This window comes from Falco peregrinus, chromosome 12 (assembly GCF_023634155.1).
Source record: "Falco peregrinus isolate bFalPer1 chromosome 12, bFalPer1.pri, whole genome shotgun sequence".
Taxonomy (NCBI): Eukaryota; Metazoa; Chordata; class Aves; order Falconiformes; family Falconidae; genus Falco; species Falco peregrinus.
Genome location: NC_073732.1, coordinates 24,779,949 through 24,793,524, shown reverse-complemented (window position 1 = coordinate 24,793,524; position 13,576 = coordinate 24,779,949). Strand labels below are relative to the sequence as shown.

The 13,576-nt window shown below is 45.3% G+C and overlaps 1 protein-coding gene across 1 annotated transcript in view; it reads left to right on the top strand.

Annotated features, from left to right (window-relative positions):
* LOC101919076 (multiple epidermal growth factor-like domains protein 6) overlaps window positions 1-13,576 on the top strand; it is a 201,018-nt gene that overhangs the window by 171,165 nt on the left and 16,277 nt on the right. The window contains exons 23-29 of the mRNA XM_055817598.1: window positions 2,347-2,475; window positions 7,165-7,293; window positions 9,428-9,556; window positions 10,090-10,215; window positions 11,294-11,422; window positions 11,583-11,711; window positions 12,833-12,964. Coding sequence (XP_055673573.1) covers window positions 2,347-2,475; window positions 7,165-7,293; window positions 9,428-9,556; window positions 10,090-10,215; window positions 11,294-11,422; window positions 11,583-11,711; window positions 12,833-12,964 — 903 coding nt within the window. The remainder of the gene's footprint in view (window positions 1-2,346; window positions 2,476-7,164; window positions 7,294-9,427; window positions 9,557-10,089; window positions 10,216-11,293; window positions 11,423-11,582; window positions 11,712-12,832; window positions 12,965-13,576) is intronic.

The following is a 13,576-nucleotide window of genomic DNA, read 5'->3' as shown; positions in this document are numbered from 1 at the left end:
CGGGGTTGCTCTACTCCTGTTTGGGAAGGCAATTGTTATAATTGATTTAAGTCTGATAATTGATTTAATTCTGTGAAGTGCTGAGCATCTGCTGCTCCCCCTTTGAAGGTTGTGACTGTCTCCGGTGCACTGAAATTTGGTTCAGTTTTGTTCCCTGCTGCTCTCTGCTATGTGTTGTGTGACCCAGGGCACATGTCCAGTTATGGGATCAGGCCAGCAGAAGAATTATCCAGTTTGCTGCTTGATCTGGCTGAGTATCCCAAAATGCCACACAATTAGCCCACAAACTGGAGGCAGCAGAGTCTCCGACTTTTCCTACAGTATGTTTATTAATTGATGCATTAGTAACAGCAACACAGAGCCCTTGTGAAATGCAGCGCTCAGAGTTGGAATTTGAACCACTGTCTAAATCAGTGTTACCGCAGGACAGACTGACAGGGCTTCTCTCTTGGGATTTCAGCAGTTAATCATTATCATATGATAGCCCAGCAAGATATCTGTTTTAATAAGATAAAAGGGAAAAATAAATATGGTGCATTTCTAGAAATAGCTGACAGCACTGTGTAGTCCCTTCATTAAACAAAGAAAAACTTTGTCAGCCTTTGAAGTCACCTAGGGTTAAGTAGAAGTCCTTTCTTGTATGCTCTGCCATACACGCTGCAGAAGCATAATAAATAAGGACATAAAGATTGAAACCACATGCTGATGTCTCCTCCTTACAACCTGATAACAGCTCTCTCCCCAGTGTGAACTGAGCAGAGGCTGATGGATGCGTTACGGTTTTACATCAGTATGAGGCACTTTTCTGTTTTTCTGAGACGGAAAGCGGTGTAAGTCTGACATCTTTCTTATGCCAAAGAAGCCGCCGCAGTCTGGACAGCATGAAGGGAAGAGCAGCCTTTTCACTTGGAGTAGGTGAAACAATCGTATATAGTTGCAAGCTGAGAAGAGCTCTGAGAGTAGAAAAGCCAAAGCAGATGACGTGGTGTGTTACACCGCCGCGTTGCTGTCAGGAGGCCCAGGTTTACCTGCGCCTACGGATACTGGACTTCCCCGCCTTGTGAGCACAGAAGACAGCAGTGCTTTCTGCGAGAGGACTGAACTTACATTTGTGGAAGAGGCAGTACGAGGAGACTGGGACCGAGACTGGGTGTAAAGAAGACACAGGGCAAGAAAAGGGACAGAAAAGTCTAACAGTGGAAGATGCATATGGATAACAGTGTTATTCTGACATGGTACAGAGCTGTGAAGTTAGTGTGGAGGATTGCTGGGTAGTGTATACAATGGTCATCATCATAAGACTCTATTGGGAAGCCAGTCATTCGAATTTCATGGTAGAAGTATGAGGATATATTGAACAAGGTGGACAAAGAGCTAAATTTTATTGAATAACTGCTTATTTAATGAGCACCATCACTCCTGAGACTGAGTGATTCTGGGATTCTGTGGAAAGAATGACATACCAGTGTGTATCTACAGATTTATTATCATTTAGTATAACATAATTGTACATGTACTTCTATCATCTAAAAACACACACATATATATGCAGACAGAAAGGTTAAAGTTGGGCTACATAGAGAATATTATTCCCAATTTCTTGGTTTTTAACTCTGCACGGCAGCCTCAGTGTTCTTGTAATGCAGCATTTGGGGTGTGATGTGGCCCACTGACAAACACCAATGCCTTATTTTCACTGCTGTCAACACTGGTACAGATGTAAATTGGGTCCATGGGGCTGCTGTTCCTTATGTGTCCTAGATGGAAGTACGGAGTGCCTGGAGTTGTTTTGCTACATTTAATATGTCTTGGTTTTCTCTATTCGTTCTCTTTGCCAGGTTTTCATTTCAGCACTGAACTACAACACTATGGCTTATGTTCACTGTTAAAAAATCTTTAGAGAAGTGTCAGAACAGTAATGGGAGCGTAAGTTTTGCATTTCAAAAGGCAGCGAGATCATCAGGGATGGTCCTGTGGTCTTGCGTTAGACTGGATTATTTCCTTTTTCCTCTGTCAATTATGGAAGCGCAAGGACTGGCTTGTGTGAATCCAGATCCATGCTCTCTCCTGTTTTTTGGCTTTGCAGTATTCTCAGCCGTGTTTTTCTATGCAGACATCTGTTGCTTGTGTAAAATGGGTCACATTTTTCTGAGATGCACGTAGCAGAATTGTACAGGCTTAACCCTTGAAACAACTTTGGCTCTTAAGCATAGTCAGAGAGTGACGTGTGACAAAGCATCCGTGAAAAGATGAGCAATGCCCCGTGTTTTTAGGTCTGTGAGCTAGAGTTTATACAAAAAAAAGAAAGCAGGACCTCTGCTAAAAACAAATGTTTTACATTTTCAGCTTGTCCAGATGGATTCTTTGGGCTTGACTGCCACCAGGTGTGCAAGTGCAAGAATGCTGCTGGCTGTGACCACGTCCTGGGAACATGCAGCTGCCTCCCCGGCTGGCTGGGAGAGACCTGCGAGCAGCGTACGTACAGCCACCCTCACATCCCTGTGCCCAGATCCTTCCAGCCCTAACACGGGGTTCTTCTGGGAATGTAGGATGACCTGCCAGGGTATAATTTTAGATAGGTCACACTCTTTTCCAAAGATGCCAAAAAAGGGAACATTTTTTTGTAGCTGTGTAAATGATCAACTTTTTTTTTTTTTTTTTTAACAGCTGTTGGCACTTGTCAAATGTTATAAGCATCAGGGTTTTTTAAATAGCAGGGCTGTCTCCTAGCATATGATGAATCTCTGCTTTTTATTTTTGTGCGACATTAAGATGTGAAATGCAGTATCCCTGTTTCTGGTGTATCTCACCTAATTATCAATCATAAAGTGACATATTACAAATACACAAAGTGGAAAACTTAGAGCTGGGACTATTTTGTTATATCAGCATGACAAAATAGTTTTTTAACTAATTCTTAGAAATTCCTAGATTTTCACAAGTATATATTGCCCAACAGTCTTCAAGCTAGTAAGATTTTTCTGTATGTTGGTGTGTATGCATATATAAAATTGACTCTTCTGAGAAACTGTTTGCTAAATTTTATGGGAAATGAAACTTTTCTTTAGCTATGTGGCAGTACGCATGGAGATCACTGAGCTTATTTGCAAAATTTAGCAAATACATTGGGGGGGGGTTAAGATTTTCAGGTTTTAGCCTCTCTGCTTCCTAGTTTTGCTTTAGGATGATGTCATGGTCTATACCTCCTTTTGAAAATATGACTGCCATCTGCAGGAGTGTGTTGTAGAGCTGGGGTCCAAAGCAGGTCCACAGGGAGCCCACTTACTGAGTTATCATTGAACACTTTCCTAAGACTTCTTTAATCCATAGGTTGCAGATTTCTGCAATAGGAAATTGATTTAATTCAGAAAACAGAGAGAAATATTACTTGTATTGAAACAATTCTATTTTCCAGCCACACACCATGTTATAATCAGCTTTGTTTGAGGGCTGTGCTGCTCTTCAAATATTTTCTTTCATTTGCCCCCACCACACAACGCAACCTGTCTTCTGAAATGGCTTTTGCAAAATCCCCTGCTCTTTTGATTTACAGGAGGATCAATGCTGGTGAATCTTTTCATTTTTTCGATATTTCTGCAAACATCCCACTATTGCAGTCCTTTTGGCCTCCGTGTACCCCCCACCCATAGGAACACTTGGCTCTTCATCCCCCACCACCTGAAGATGGTGGTGGTGATACTCCCTTTTGGATGTAGGTTAATGAGCTGACCATGAAATAAGTGCAGAGCCGGAGCCGTGTAGCTATACCGAAGAGCAGAAAAGGTGCTGCTGAACAGGTACAGTGTTTGCTTCTTGGCCGCAGCCCATTTTTACTGCTGAGCCACTGCACTAGCGATGTGTCACCTTGGCCCTTTGCTGCTCCTTAGACTGCATTAGGGATGGGAGGCTTTGTTACATATTTCATTAAATTCAATTAAGAAATGCAGCTCTTTGTCAATGGCCTTCTGTGCCCCCCTCTACTCACATGAGAAAAAAACCCAACTATTTATTCTCTGGTGCTGCAGCCGGTAGAGCTTTATGCTGGGTTGATTTATTCCTCGTGCTGGTGAAGATGCCAAAGCCTCCGAGGTCTCCTTGGCCTGTAAGAGCGAGGTCAGTAAATGGTGCAAAGGGTAGCCTCCTTTTCTCTTGGCTAAACGATGAATCTTCATTTCGATTTTAAGACTGGAGCTTGGGCACGCCCCTCCAGAGCTGCTCGCAGTAGGGCAGCCATGGGTTGGAGATACCAGCCCACCACTCCCCATCCTTGTTGGGTGTTTAATATTCACCTTGCCAGTTCCTGGGACTTGCCAGCTCTAGCAGCTGGAAGGACAGCACTCGTGCTCAAGTAATCAGATTGCAGGCAGTGTGCTGAAGGATATTGAGGAATAATTTTGACATCATGGGATTTGAATTGATCTTAAGCTGGCCATGCAGTGCATTTTATACACTGCTATCTAATTACGGGCAATACGAACAGTAGTGCCTTTTGTTGAAGCTGTCTAATGCTTTCCATTACAAGACCATGTTTTTCAATTGCTTGTAAATTAATTGTATTAATCTGGGATGAAATCTGCCAAGCAAGGTCTGCCTCAGCTTGTCTTCGATGATTATTATTTATTTATTTTAGTTTGGGGTTTGGTTTTTTTGAGTGTCCGCTTGAGATATCTTAGGTTTCTGAGAAAGAGGTTTAGGAAAAGTGTGTTACTTGTTTGGTTTGGTTTTTTTTTTAATAAACTGTTTCATTGAGTGCTGTGATGCCACAGTGGTACCAAAGCCAGGACTTGACATGTGGCACCTCTTTGTGCCAGAGGGGTAACCTTCCTACAACCATCAAAGTTGCCCAAATTTTGCTATCTCAAAAAAAATCCAAAAAAACAACAAACAAACAAAAAAAAGAGCCAAATCCAACCAAACGCCACTCCAGCCTGCCAAAAAAGCCTGCCAAAAAAACCCGCCACCAAACTGATTGTATTAGTACTAAAACTGCCTCTTTTTGGAGCTGTTGGGGCTCAGCAGGGTCTTCGCAGAAGCAGTTCCTTGTGGTAAGAAAGAGACCACGCTGGTCTGCAAAATAAACGAGCACAGAAAGATCGGGTCTGTCAGAGTCTCCACTCAGGGTGCTGGTAACCAGGGGTCTGACATTTCACGGGGTGTAAGCACTTGATTTTGCAAATATCCTGTTCTTTTAAAGCCAAAGTTCAATTTTGGGGGAAATAATCCACAGGAGCTGCATGAAATCAAAGCTTCTGGACACCCTATAGAGTGTTAGCGTCCATCATTTCCCTGTGCTCCCTGATGCTTTTGATGGCTGTTGACTTCCAGTCTGGAAGAAAATCTCCAGTTTCATGTGTTCCTTACTCTGCATGCAAAAAAGGATTTTAAAGACTGCGAACAAAGAAATCCTCCTCTTACAGAGGAAAGGCACTGAGAGGAAAATTTTGAAGCAGGAAGTCTAATAATTTAAACCTTTCTATTGCTTCTTCCCTTTGCACTTGTCATGAAGAAAGGAGAAAAGGCCCGGGGATATTTGTACATTCAGTTGTGGAACTTCCTAAAATAGCTTTAATACATCGCTTGTTATCTTAATCTTCAGGAAAGTGCTTTGATAATCAGGACTGCCCTACCAAGAGGCTAAAAATGTTTGTATCCACCCAGTAGAATAAAAATTTCTTCTCCAGGAATTTCTGCTTTATTACCAGAATTTTCACTGGAAAAGTCTTTTGTCTTCTCGGTAAGCATAACAAGAGCTTTGCACGCACACGCCAAGAACCTCACACGAACCACTAGGAACAAGTCAGGGGACCTGGTTATGAGCTGCTTTTTCCTTTGGCTTGGTTACGATACAGTTCTGTTCTGTATTGTGGAAATATTTAGTTCTGCTCCCAAAACTGAGCCAGAGCTCTGTAGGATGGGCTGAACTTTTAACTTGGCAACCAAGCCTCATTTGCAGAACAAACTTTAACTGTGATGGGACTGAGCTCCTGCACTTTCTTGTGGTTTCAGTGTGGATGGGGTCCAAGCGATGACAAAAATGAGCACTGTTGAAAAGCAGTCCTGAGAGAAATGGTGTCTGTGAGAACTGCCTTGGGAAGCTGGAAGTCCTCAGATGGGAAGAAAAGGGCTGAGAATGGGTCAGATGCTGTCAACCAAGTTCACCCCTGAGGTCAAGGTGGTTTCATGCCTCCTTTCGGTCCCCAGGGACATTTCCTCCCACTGCGCTGCACCTTGTTCTGCACACTGACACCCTCAAAGGCATAGAGGTTTTGGTGAAAAATCAATGTTTGTGTCTGATCCTGGAAGATGTCCTGAACTTGCTGAATGTGACATTCTTCTGGATCATGGATCAGGGCTTTTTTTGCCTCTCCGATGCTTGCCAGCAGCGCTGCAGGGATGAGAGGCTCTGACAGCTTCATACAAGTGAAGGAGAGCCTCTGCAAGGCAGGCACAAAAACTGTGCAAGGAGGCTATCCAACTTCTTCAACTCATTTTGTATTTTTTGGGTGATATCTGAAGAAAACAGGGCAGCAGTACTGTGTGTTTTCCAGCCGTTAAAGCTATCCAAATCTCCAGTGCAATGGAGACTTACAGGAGTTTTATCACTACCATTTTTCATAGGCAGCTGCACTGAAAATGGAGCTGCAGCAAGTGTACGTTTGCGAGATGGCTGCGTTAAGTTTTCACCTGGGAGCCAGCTGCTTAACTGAATGCATTGAAAATATCACCCCTCTCTGACCAAAGAATGAGACTCTGGGTGAGCGAAGGCATCCAGCTGTGAAAAATGAACACTGAAAACAATGAAGTTGTCAGTTCTCTTACCAGGATGCAAATAAATACCCAGGCTGTCAAGCTGGCGGTTCTGCTGGACCATTAGTTTAGCACAAAGACTTTCCGCAGGGCAGGGGATGACAGCTGATCCATCACCCAAGCGATCCTGCCCTTCGATAAAAACCTCTTCAGAAGGTGCTATGATACATATTTTTAAGCCACGTTATTTAGTGTCAGGCGTGGTTAATATACAGACTTAGGCACCCTTATGATGTGGAAAAGCGTGAAGCCACTTCCAAACTAATTTCCTTCGTGCTGGGTTGTGGCTCAGGTTTGCTGTGTCCGATGCCACCTTTGATGCTTCCTGATGGGTTTTTTGGACTTCTCTCGTTGCAGCCTGCCAGGGGGACAGCTACGGGCCAGGCTGCAGCCACGCTTGTCACTGTCACAACGGAGCGCTCTGTCATCACATCACCGGGATGTGCCTTTGTAGCCCAGGGTGGAAAGGAGCCACCTGCCAAGAGGGTAAAGTTGGAAATCCAAGGGGAAAAGAAAATTTCTGCTCAGGGGGATTCATTGATATTTTAATTATCAGCTCATTGCCCTGTGTTGTCACTGGTTTTGTATCCGCACAGTGATGTGAATCAGTCCATTACGTAAATCTGTGACACTATGTTGTAGGAGCTCAGTGTGCATGGGGCAGGGAGGGCTGAAACAGAGTCATAAACTGAAAGAGAGCTGATTTTGAAGGCTGATTATGAGAGAAAAGGTCCACAAAATCCCCAGTTATGACACTGAAATAAAACTGTTTCTTTTCTATGGCCTGCTCTACCATCCTGTGCCCAACTGATCCTCATCATTACCGTATGCTGTCCCAGACAGACATAGGCTAAATCCAGAACATGTGAAAGGCCTTGGGACTTCCAGCCTTGGCAATTGGGCTGATATGTTTGACTCAAGCACAAGCCCAACTCCAAGTAGCCTTAAAAAAAGAGGCTGGCAAAGAAAGGCTGCGCTAAGACTTATGTCACACATCCTAACCCCCTGCACCCAAGCCTCCAGAAAAAGTCTGTCCATCCCCGTTGCAGAAGGCTCCCTTTTCTGTGCCTCTGCCATGAGGTACGTGACACCATAAACAGTGCCACAGAGTTGGGGATGCTGCTGCAGGTGCTCCTGATTGAGCTGGGCTTTGGAGTCAGCACCTCCACGCAAGCAGCAGCTGCTCTTCAGTGAACCAAGAGGATGGCTGGGGAGAGGGGGTGGAAGCTGGCAGGGTAGAGGAATATGTCATTTAAGTGGGTCCTCCTTTAAAAGCTAACAGGAAGAGCCCTTTCCATGAAGGAATAAAATATTGGGAAAGCACCAAATTTTTCTTGATTACATGTGTGACACAACCTAAAATTTTCTGGTTTCCATGAAGACCTCAGATACAAAACTAAAGCAAAAATTAAGCCGTTCTCAAATATGAAGACATTGTCAAACATTCCCTTTCTATTTAATGATATGCTGGGGGATTTCTTTTCTCTTTGGAAGTAAGGAGGTGTAGACCAAGCGTACAAGGCTGGGTGAGCCATCCTCTGGTGACTGCTTTTGCAGAGTGAGAACTTTTTACTGTTATGTAAGATGTTAACATCTTACAAAGGTACCACTCTAGCACATGATGGAGGTATTTTTTGTGTCAAAAAAAATTAGGTTCTATCCATAGGAACTGATTGTGATGGGAATTAATAAACTTGCTTAATTAAAATTAGGTCAACTGTGAGATGTCGTCAGCCAGCTGTGGGTAGCAGGATCACTTAGAAAAGGAATTGTGATTTTAAGAGGACTGTACAAAGAAAACCTAAAACCAGGCAATTCAGTAGCTCCTTGAGTCTCACCGGCTTTCTCAGCACAAAGAGATGTTTTGGGCCCCTCGCTACAAGAGGGATGCTGCGGTGCTGGGGCACGTCTGGATAGGGGCAACAGAGCTGGGGAAGGGGCTGAGGCACCAGTCTGGTGGGTGGGAGCTGGGGGGGCTCAGCCTGGAGAAAAGGGGCTCAGGGGGGATCTTACTGCTCTCTACAGCTGCCTGGAAGGAGGTTGTAACAAGGTGGGGGTCAGTCTCTTCTCTCAGGTAACTAGCAACAGAGCAAGAGGAAAGAGCCTCAAGCTGCACCAGGGGAGGTTTAGGTTGGTTATTAGGGAAAATTTCTTCATGGAAAGGGTGGTCGAGCATTGGCACAGGCTGCCCAGGGAGGTGGTGCAATCACCATCCCTGGAGGAGTTTAAAAAAACCACGTAGATGCGGTGCTTAGGGACATGGCTTAGTGGTGGGCTCGGCAGTGCTGGGTTAGCGGTTGGACTTGATGATCTCCAAGGTCCTTTCCAACCTAAATGATTCTATGGTTCTGTGGGTTTTGTAGGTGCAAACAGCAAATCTCAAGGTTGTTTCGTGGGTCATAGCAAATTCCCTTCATCACCTGTTTTGTTCCCAGACCAGTTTTACACTGGTCTGTGTAATTCCATCAGTCGTGGCCCATTTGTACACTTCTGTACCTCCCGCCGTATCTCCATGATCACCAGGGCAAGAAGGGGTATAAGCTGGGAGAGGTTGTGTTTAACCTGCCTCCTTCTCCTGCACTTCTTAATGGAGGGCTTTTGTCCTACCTCCTCTCCGCAGCCTGTCCTCCTGGATGGTATGGTGCAAACTGCCTACAGCGCTGTGTCTGCCATGGCCAAGCAAAGTGTGACCGTGTGACGGGCGAGTGCCTCTGTCCCCAGGGTTGGACTGGGATAGCGTGTGAGTTGGGTGAGTATCATCACATCCTCCCCTCCTCTAGCACCTCATTTCAGTCACTTTGCAAGGAAATCCAGTACTGTTGAGGTGTGGTTTGAGACAGTCCAGAAAAAGAAAGAGAGGAGGGGCAAGAGGGCTGGAGAGCACCAGGTGTGGAGAGGCTGAAAAAATTCAGATTATTTGGCCAGAGACTAAAGCTGAGGGGAGATACGGTGTGGGCACGCAGACATACCATAGTGCTAGAAACTGGCTGCACGGAGAAGAGGAATAAGCTATTCTCTGTCCCTTGGGAACAAGGAAGATGTGTAATAAACTCCATTTGATGAGAAAAAAAGCAATAAAAGAAATTCTCCAAGAGGAAAATAATGTGTTTCTAGAGAATTTTGTCAAGGGAGGCTTAAAAATCTCCCTCACTGCAGTTTTTAGGACCAGCTTAGGTGGCTCACCATATTTCAGAGTCCTCAGTGTGTTCTTCTGGGAGCCCCTCCAGCCTGCTCCTCTCCCCCCCCCCCCACCCCCCATCAGTCTCCCCCATCTCATTTCAGAGTGTGGGGATGGGAGGTACGGAGAGGGCTGTCAGCAGAACTGCAGCTGCCACCATGGTGTTTGTGACCAGCGCTCGGGGAAATGCATCTGCCACGCTGGCTGGACTGGGGACGACTGTGATGCTGGTAAGGGAAGTTCCTTCTGCAGATGCTTTTTTTTAACATCCTTTTCTGCAATCAGCCATTTCCCTCCACAACGTGAAGTCCATTTCCATTTTGTATCTTACTTTTCCAGTATTCCGTAGGCCAAAAAGAAATAACGCCGGTGTCAGTGCTCACCATGTGTCTCAGGAGCCCTGCAGGCAGGTCTCTGCCCAACCACAAATACATGCCCTTGTCCAAATCATTTTATTTCCTCCTACTTTTGTTCTCTGCCTGCAAAGAAAATGAAGGTTATTACTCTACCTCACGGGTACAAGCAAGAACATATAAAAAGGAGCGAGTTGTAGGAAGAGTTTGCCAGATCAGCCATATGCTGCTGCACCTCTGAGGGTCATTGAGAGGTGCTCAGCAAACTGAGCTGTAATGGTTCAGCTTGTATCGATCTGGCATGTGGTCCAAATTGCCCAGGTTTGACATAGCTGTCTGGCATGTTTAGAGCCATGTAAATCCCTGAAATAGAAATCTTGTAAGCAGTAGGTATCAGCTGACTTGAAATGTGCTTTCAGTTTGGCCACTGAGGTGCTGTGATTTTTGCAAGCCATTTGCAAGAAATTTTCTGATGTCTCCTGAGGTGCTGAGGATTCACAAAGCCTCAGCCACCAGTGTGAGCTGTAAAGTCTTTGCAGTGCCCACCTTCCTTTTCTTCAGGCCTTGCTTCCTCTTTGATCGCTTTGCCGAGACCTGTGAGGTCGGAAACAGTACATGGACACAACGTATTTTCTCTGTTCAAACTTCTGTCACTTTGTCTGTGTGTGATTGTGTATGTAAAAGTGAGTGGCATCACCATCTCTGTAGGCATCACCTGGATTTGTACTCTAGACTATGACTAAGTCATTGCAAACATTCATGTGTGGAGTCATTAATAGCCAACACTAAATGCTTTTAGTATTTTTAATATATTATTTCAAAGATATTTTCTGGGCGTTCAGTCTTCTAAGTATACATCGCCATGTGCACGAACAGCAATATTGGCTCGTTTGCCAGCGACGGATGCTCTCCGGGCAGCGGGAGGAACTGTTGCTCTCTCTGCTTCTCCTCGCAGTCTGCCCCCTGGGACTGTTTGGCAAGCAGTGCGAGGAGCACTGTGACTGTGTACACGCCTTGTCCTGCCACCACCAAACTGGAGTGTGTCACTGTGAAAAGGGATGGCGAGGGAGGCACTGTGACAAACGTGAGTGTCTGCTGGGCATTACGACGGGAGGTCAATGTCGGTACGTACATTCCTCCCAGATCTAGAGCTGGGGACAGCTCGCGGGGATGGGGGGTAGCTTTGCAGCATCGTGCCTGGCCCCTGCCTTGTACCCTAACAAGGATGGTTTGCATCGTTGCAGCTTGCTTGCCCGGCCGCTACGGCGTGGGCTGTGCCCAGCGATGCCGGTGTCCCGTGGGTGCCCCCTGCCATTCCCTGACGGGCGCCTGCGGCTGTCCTCCAGGATTCACCGGCTACGGCTGTGAGAAAAGTAAGTTTGTTATAAGAATGCAAATACTTCCCTTGTAAATCAAGAAATTAATTTCTTAAAGAAAAACTTGATGATATAATGCCTGAAGAGGGAGGAGGCAGCAACCTCGCAGCAGTGGAGATGGACCAGGGCTGCTTGTCACTCGCCTAAGTGGTTTGGCTGGCTCTGACCTCCGTGCCTGGCACAGTCTCGGCTGGCGGCATTTGCCCTCTCTCTGTTTGCAGCTCCCAGGCTGGCAGGGAGCAGCTGGGGCTAAACTGGATCAAAACTGACTGAGGAGGTGCCAGCAGAGCCCGGCTCCTGCCCGTGGCCATTGCTGTGCCGTGGGTAAGGCAGCAGCTCTGCTTTCTGCTGGCCTTGTCCCCGTGAGAGACCATCTATTCCTGCTGTCGGAGCTCGTGGAAATGTCATTATCTGGTTTTTCGTCAGTGTTGAGTTTGGCTGTCTGGAGCTGTCTTTGAAAGCAGGTTTGTTCTGTGACCGCAGCCGCAGCTGCATAATTTTGACTTTGTTCTTCCTTACAATGCTTCGCCTGAGCAGCGCTCAAGCAAAAAGAAAAAAAAAAACCAAAACAACAAAAAAAAAAAGAATTAAAAGTATTGACATTGGTGTCCCATATCCTCCACTAAAGGACTCTAAATCCTGACCCACAACCAGGGCAACTTAAGGGAAGTGAGATGTAAGAATTAGACGTGGGAAGTCCAAAACCTGTAGGCAATGTGGCTGTCAACAGGCAAAATGAAACCCGTGAAGATGCTGGGGCTACAGCAGCTTTGCAAGTTTAAACTCCCCGCAAAAGGTAGAATGTCTTTATCCAATGTCTGGTCCCTTGTGAATTACACTGTTATTTTAGTCAATTTTACCTGACATTTCCCTATGATTTTTTCTAGTGACAAGAAAATTGTATCTGGCTCTTGACAGTTGGGCACAAATTGACTGAACGAAACAAAATCAAGCAGTGAAGTAACCCCCAAGTAAATGTAATAAATCCAAAGTCCCGGAGGAGAGCGTCGTTCTGTAGGCAGGGATTTTATTTAATAAATTTGAGCTCGCTCTTTGTTTGAGTGTTATATTTACCAAGACAAATTTAATTTATTGGTTTACATTTCCTCTTCCCCAAGCTTGTCCACCGGGCACGTATGGTAAGAACTGTAACCGAGTATGTCAGTGCTCTGCTGAGAATGAGGAATGTCACCCGGTGACCGGAGACTGTGCGTGCCGCCCGGGGTACTTCGGGGCCCGCTGCCACCTCCGTGAGTATCTTTGTGGGATGCCCAGGACTGAGTTACACAGCAGCATGTGCTGGCACTTGGAGTTCATCTGTGCCAGTATCTTCAGCGCTGACTGAGAGAAAGAAAGCGTAGGTTGTGTTAATTTACAATAATCAAAATACCTGTTAAAAAAAAAAGAAAGACTCATTTACTAGCTAAATTATTTTCAATTTCATGCCATGCTGAAGGATATCACTATCATCCTCTGCATTTACACCTCTCCTCTGCAGCTACACCTGCAGCTCTTTCATTTCCCAATACCTAGGCCAAAACACTTCCCAAAATCTCTGTGTGCTCAAGTGAGGACAAATGGTTATTGCAAAACAACAAGCTGCAATTGGCAGTAAATCTAAGGGATTCATAAAGTCACTTGAGTTGTAGGACCTTCTGAGGAACAATCAAATTAAACAAATTGTTACTCTAGATTGAAAAATGGTGACTAGTGTGGAGGACAAAATGCCAATTGGCCAAGCACTCCATCATAAAAAATATTCCCAGATCCACATGCCTTAGGCTGGTTTTTTAGGACATCTGTAAAGTTGGTTTCTGGTGGAATGTGGCAATTGATAAGAAACATATACCGACATATCCAAT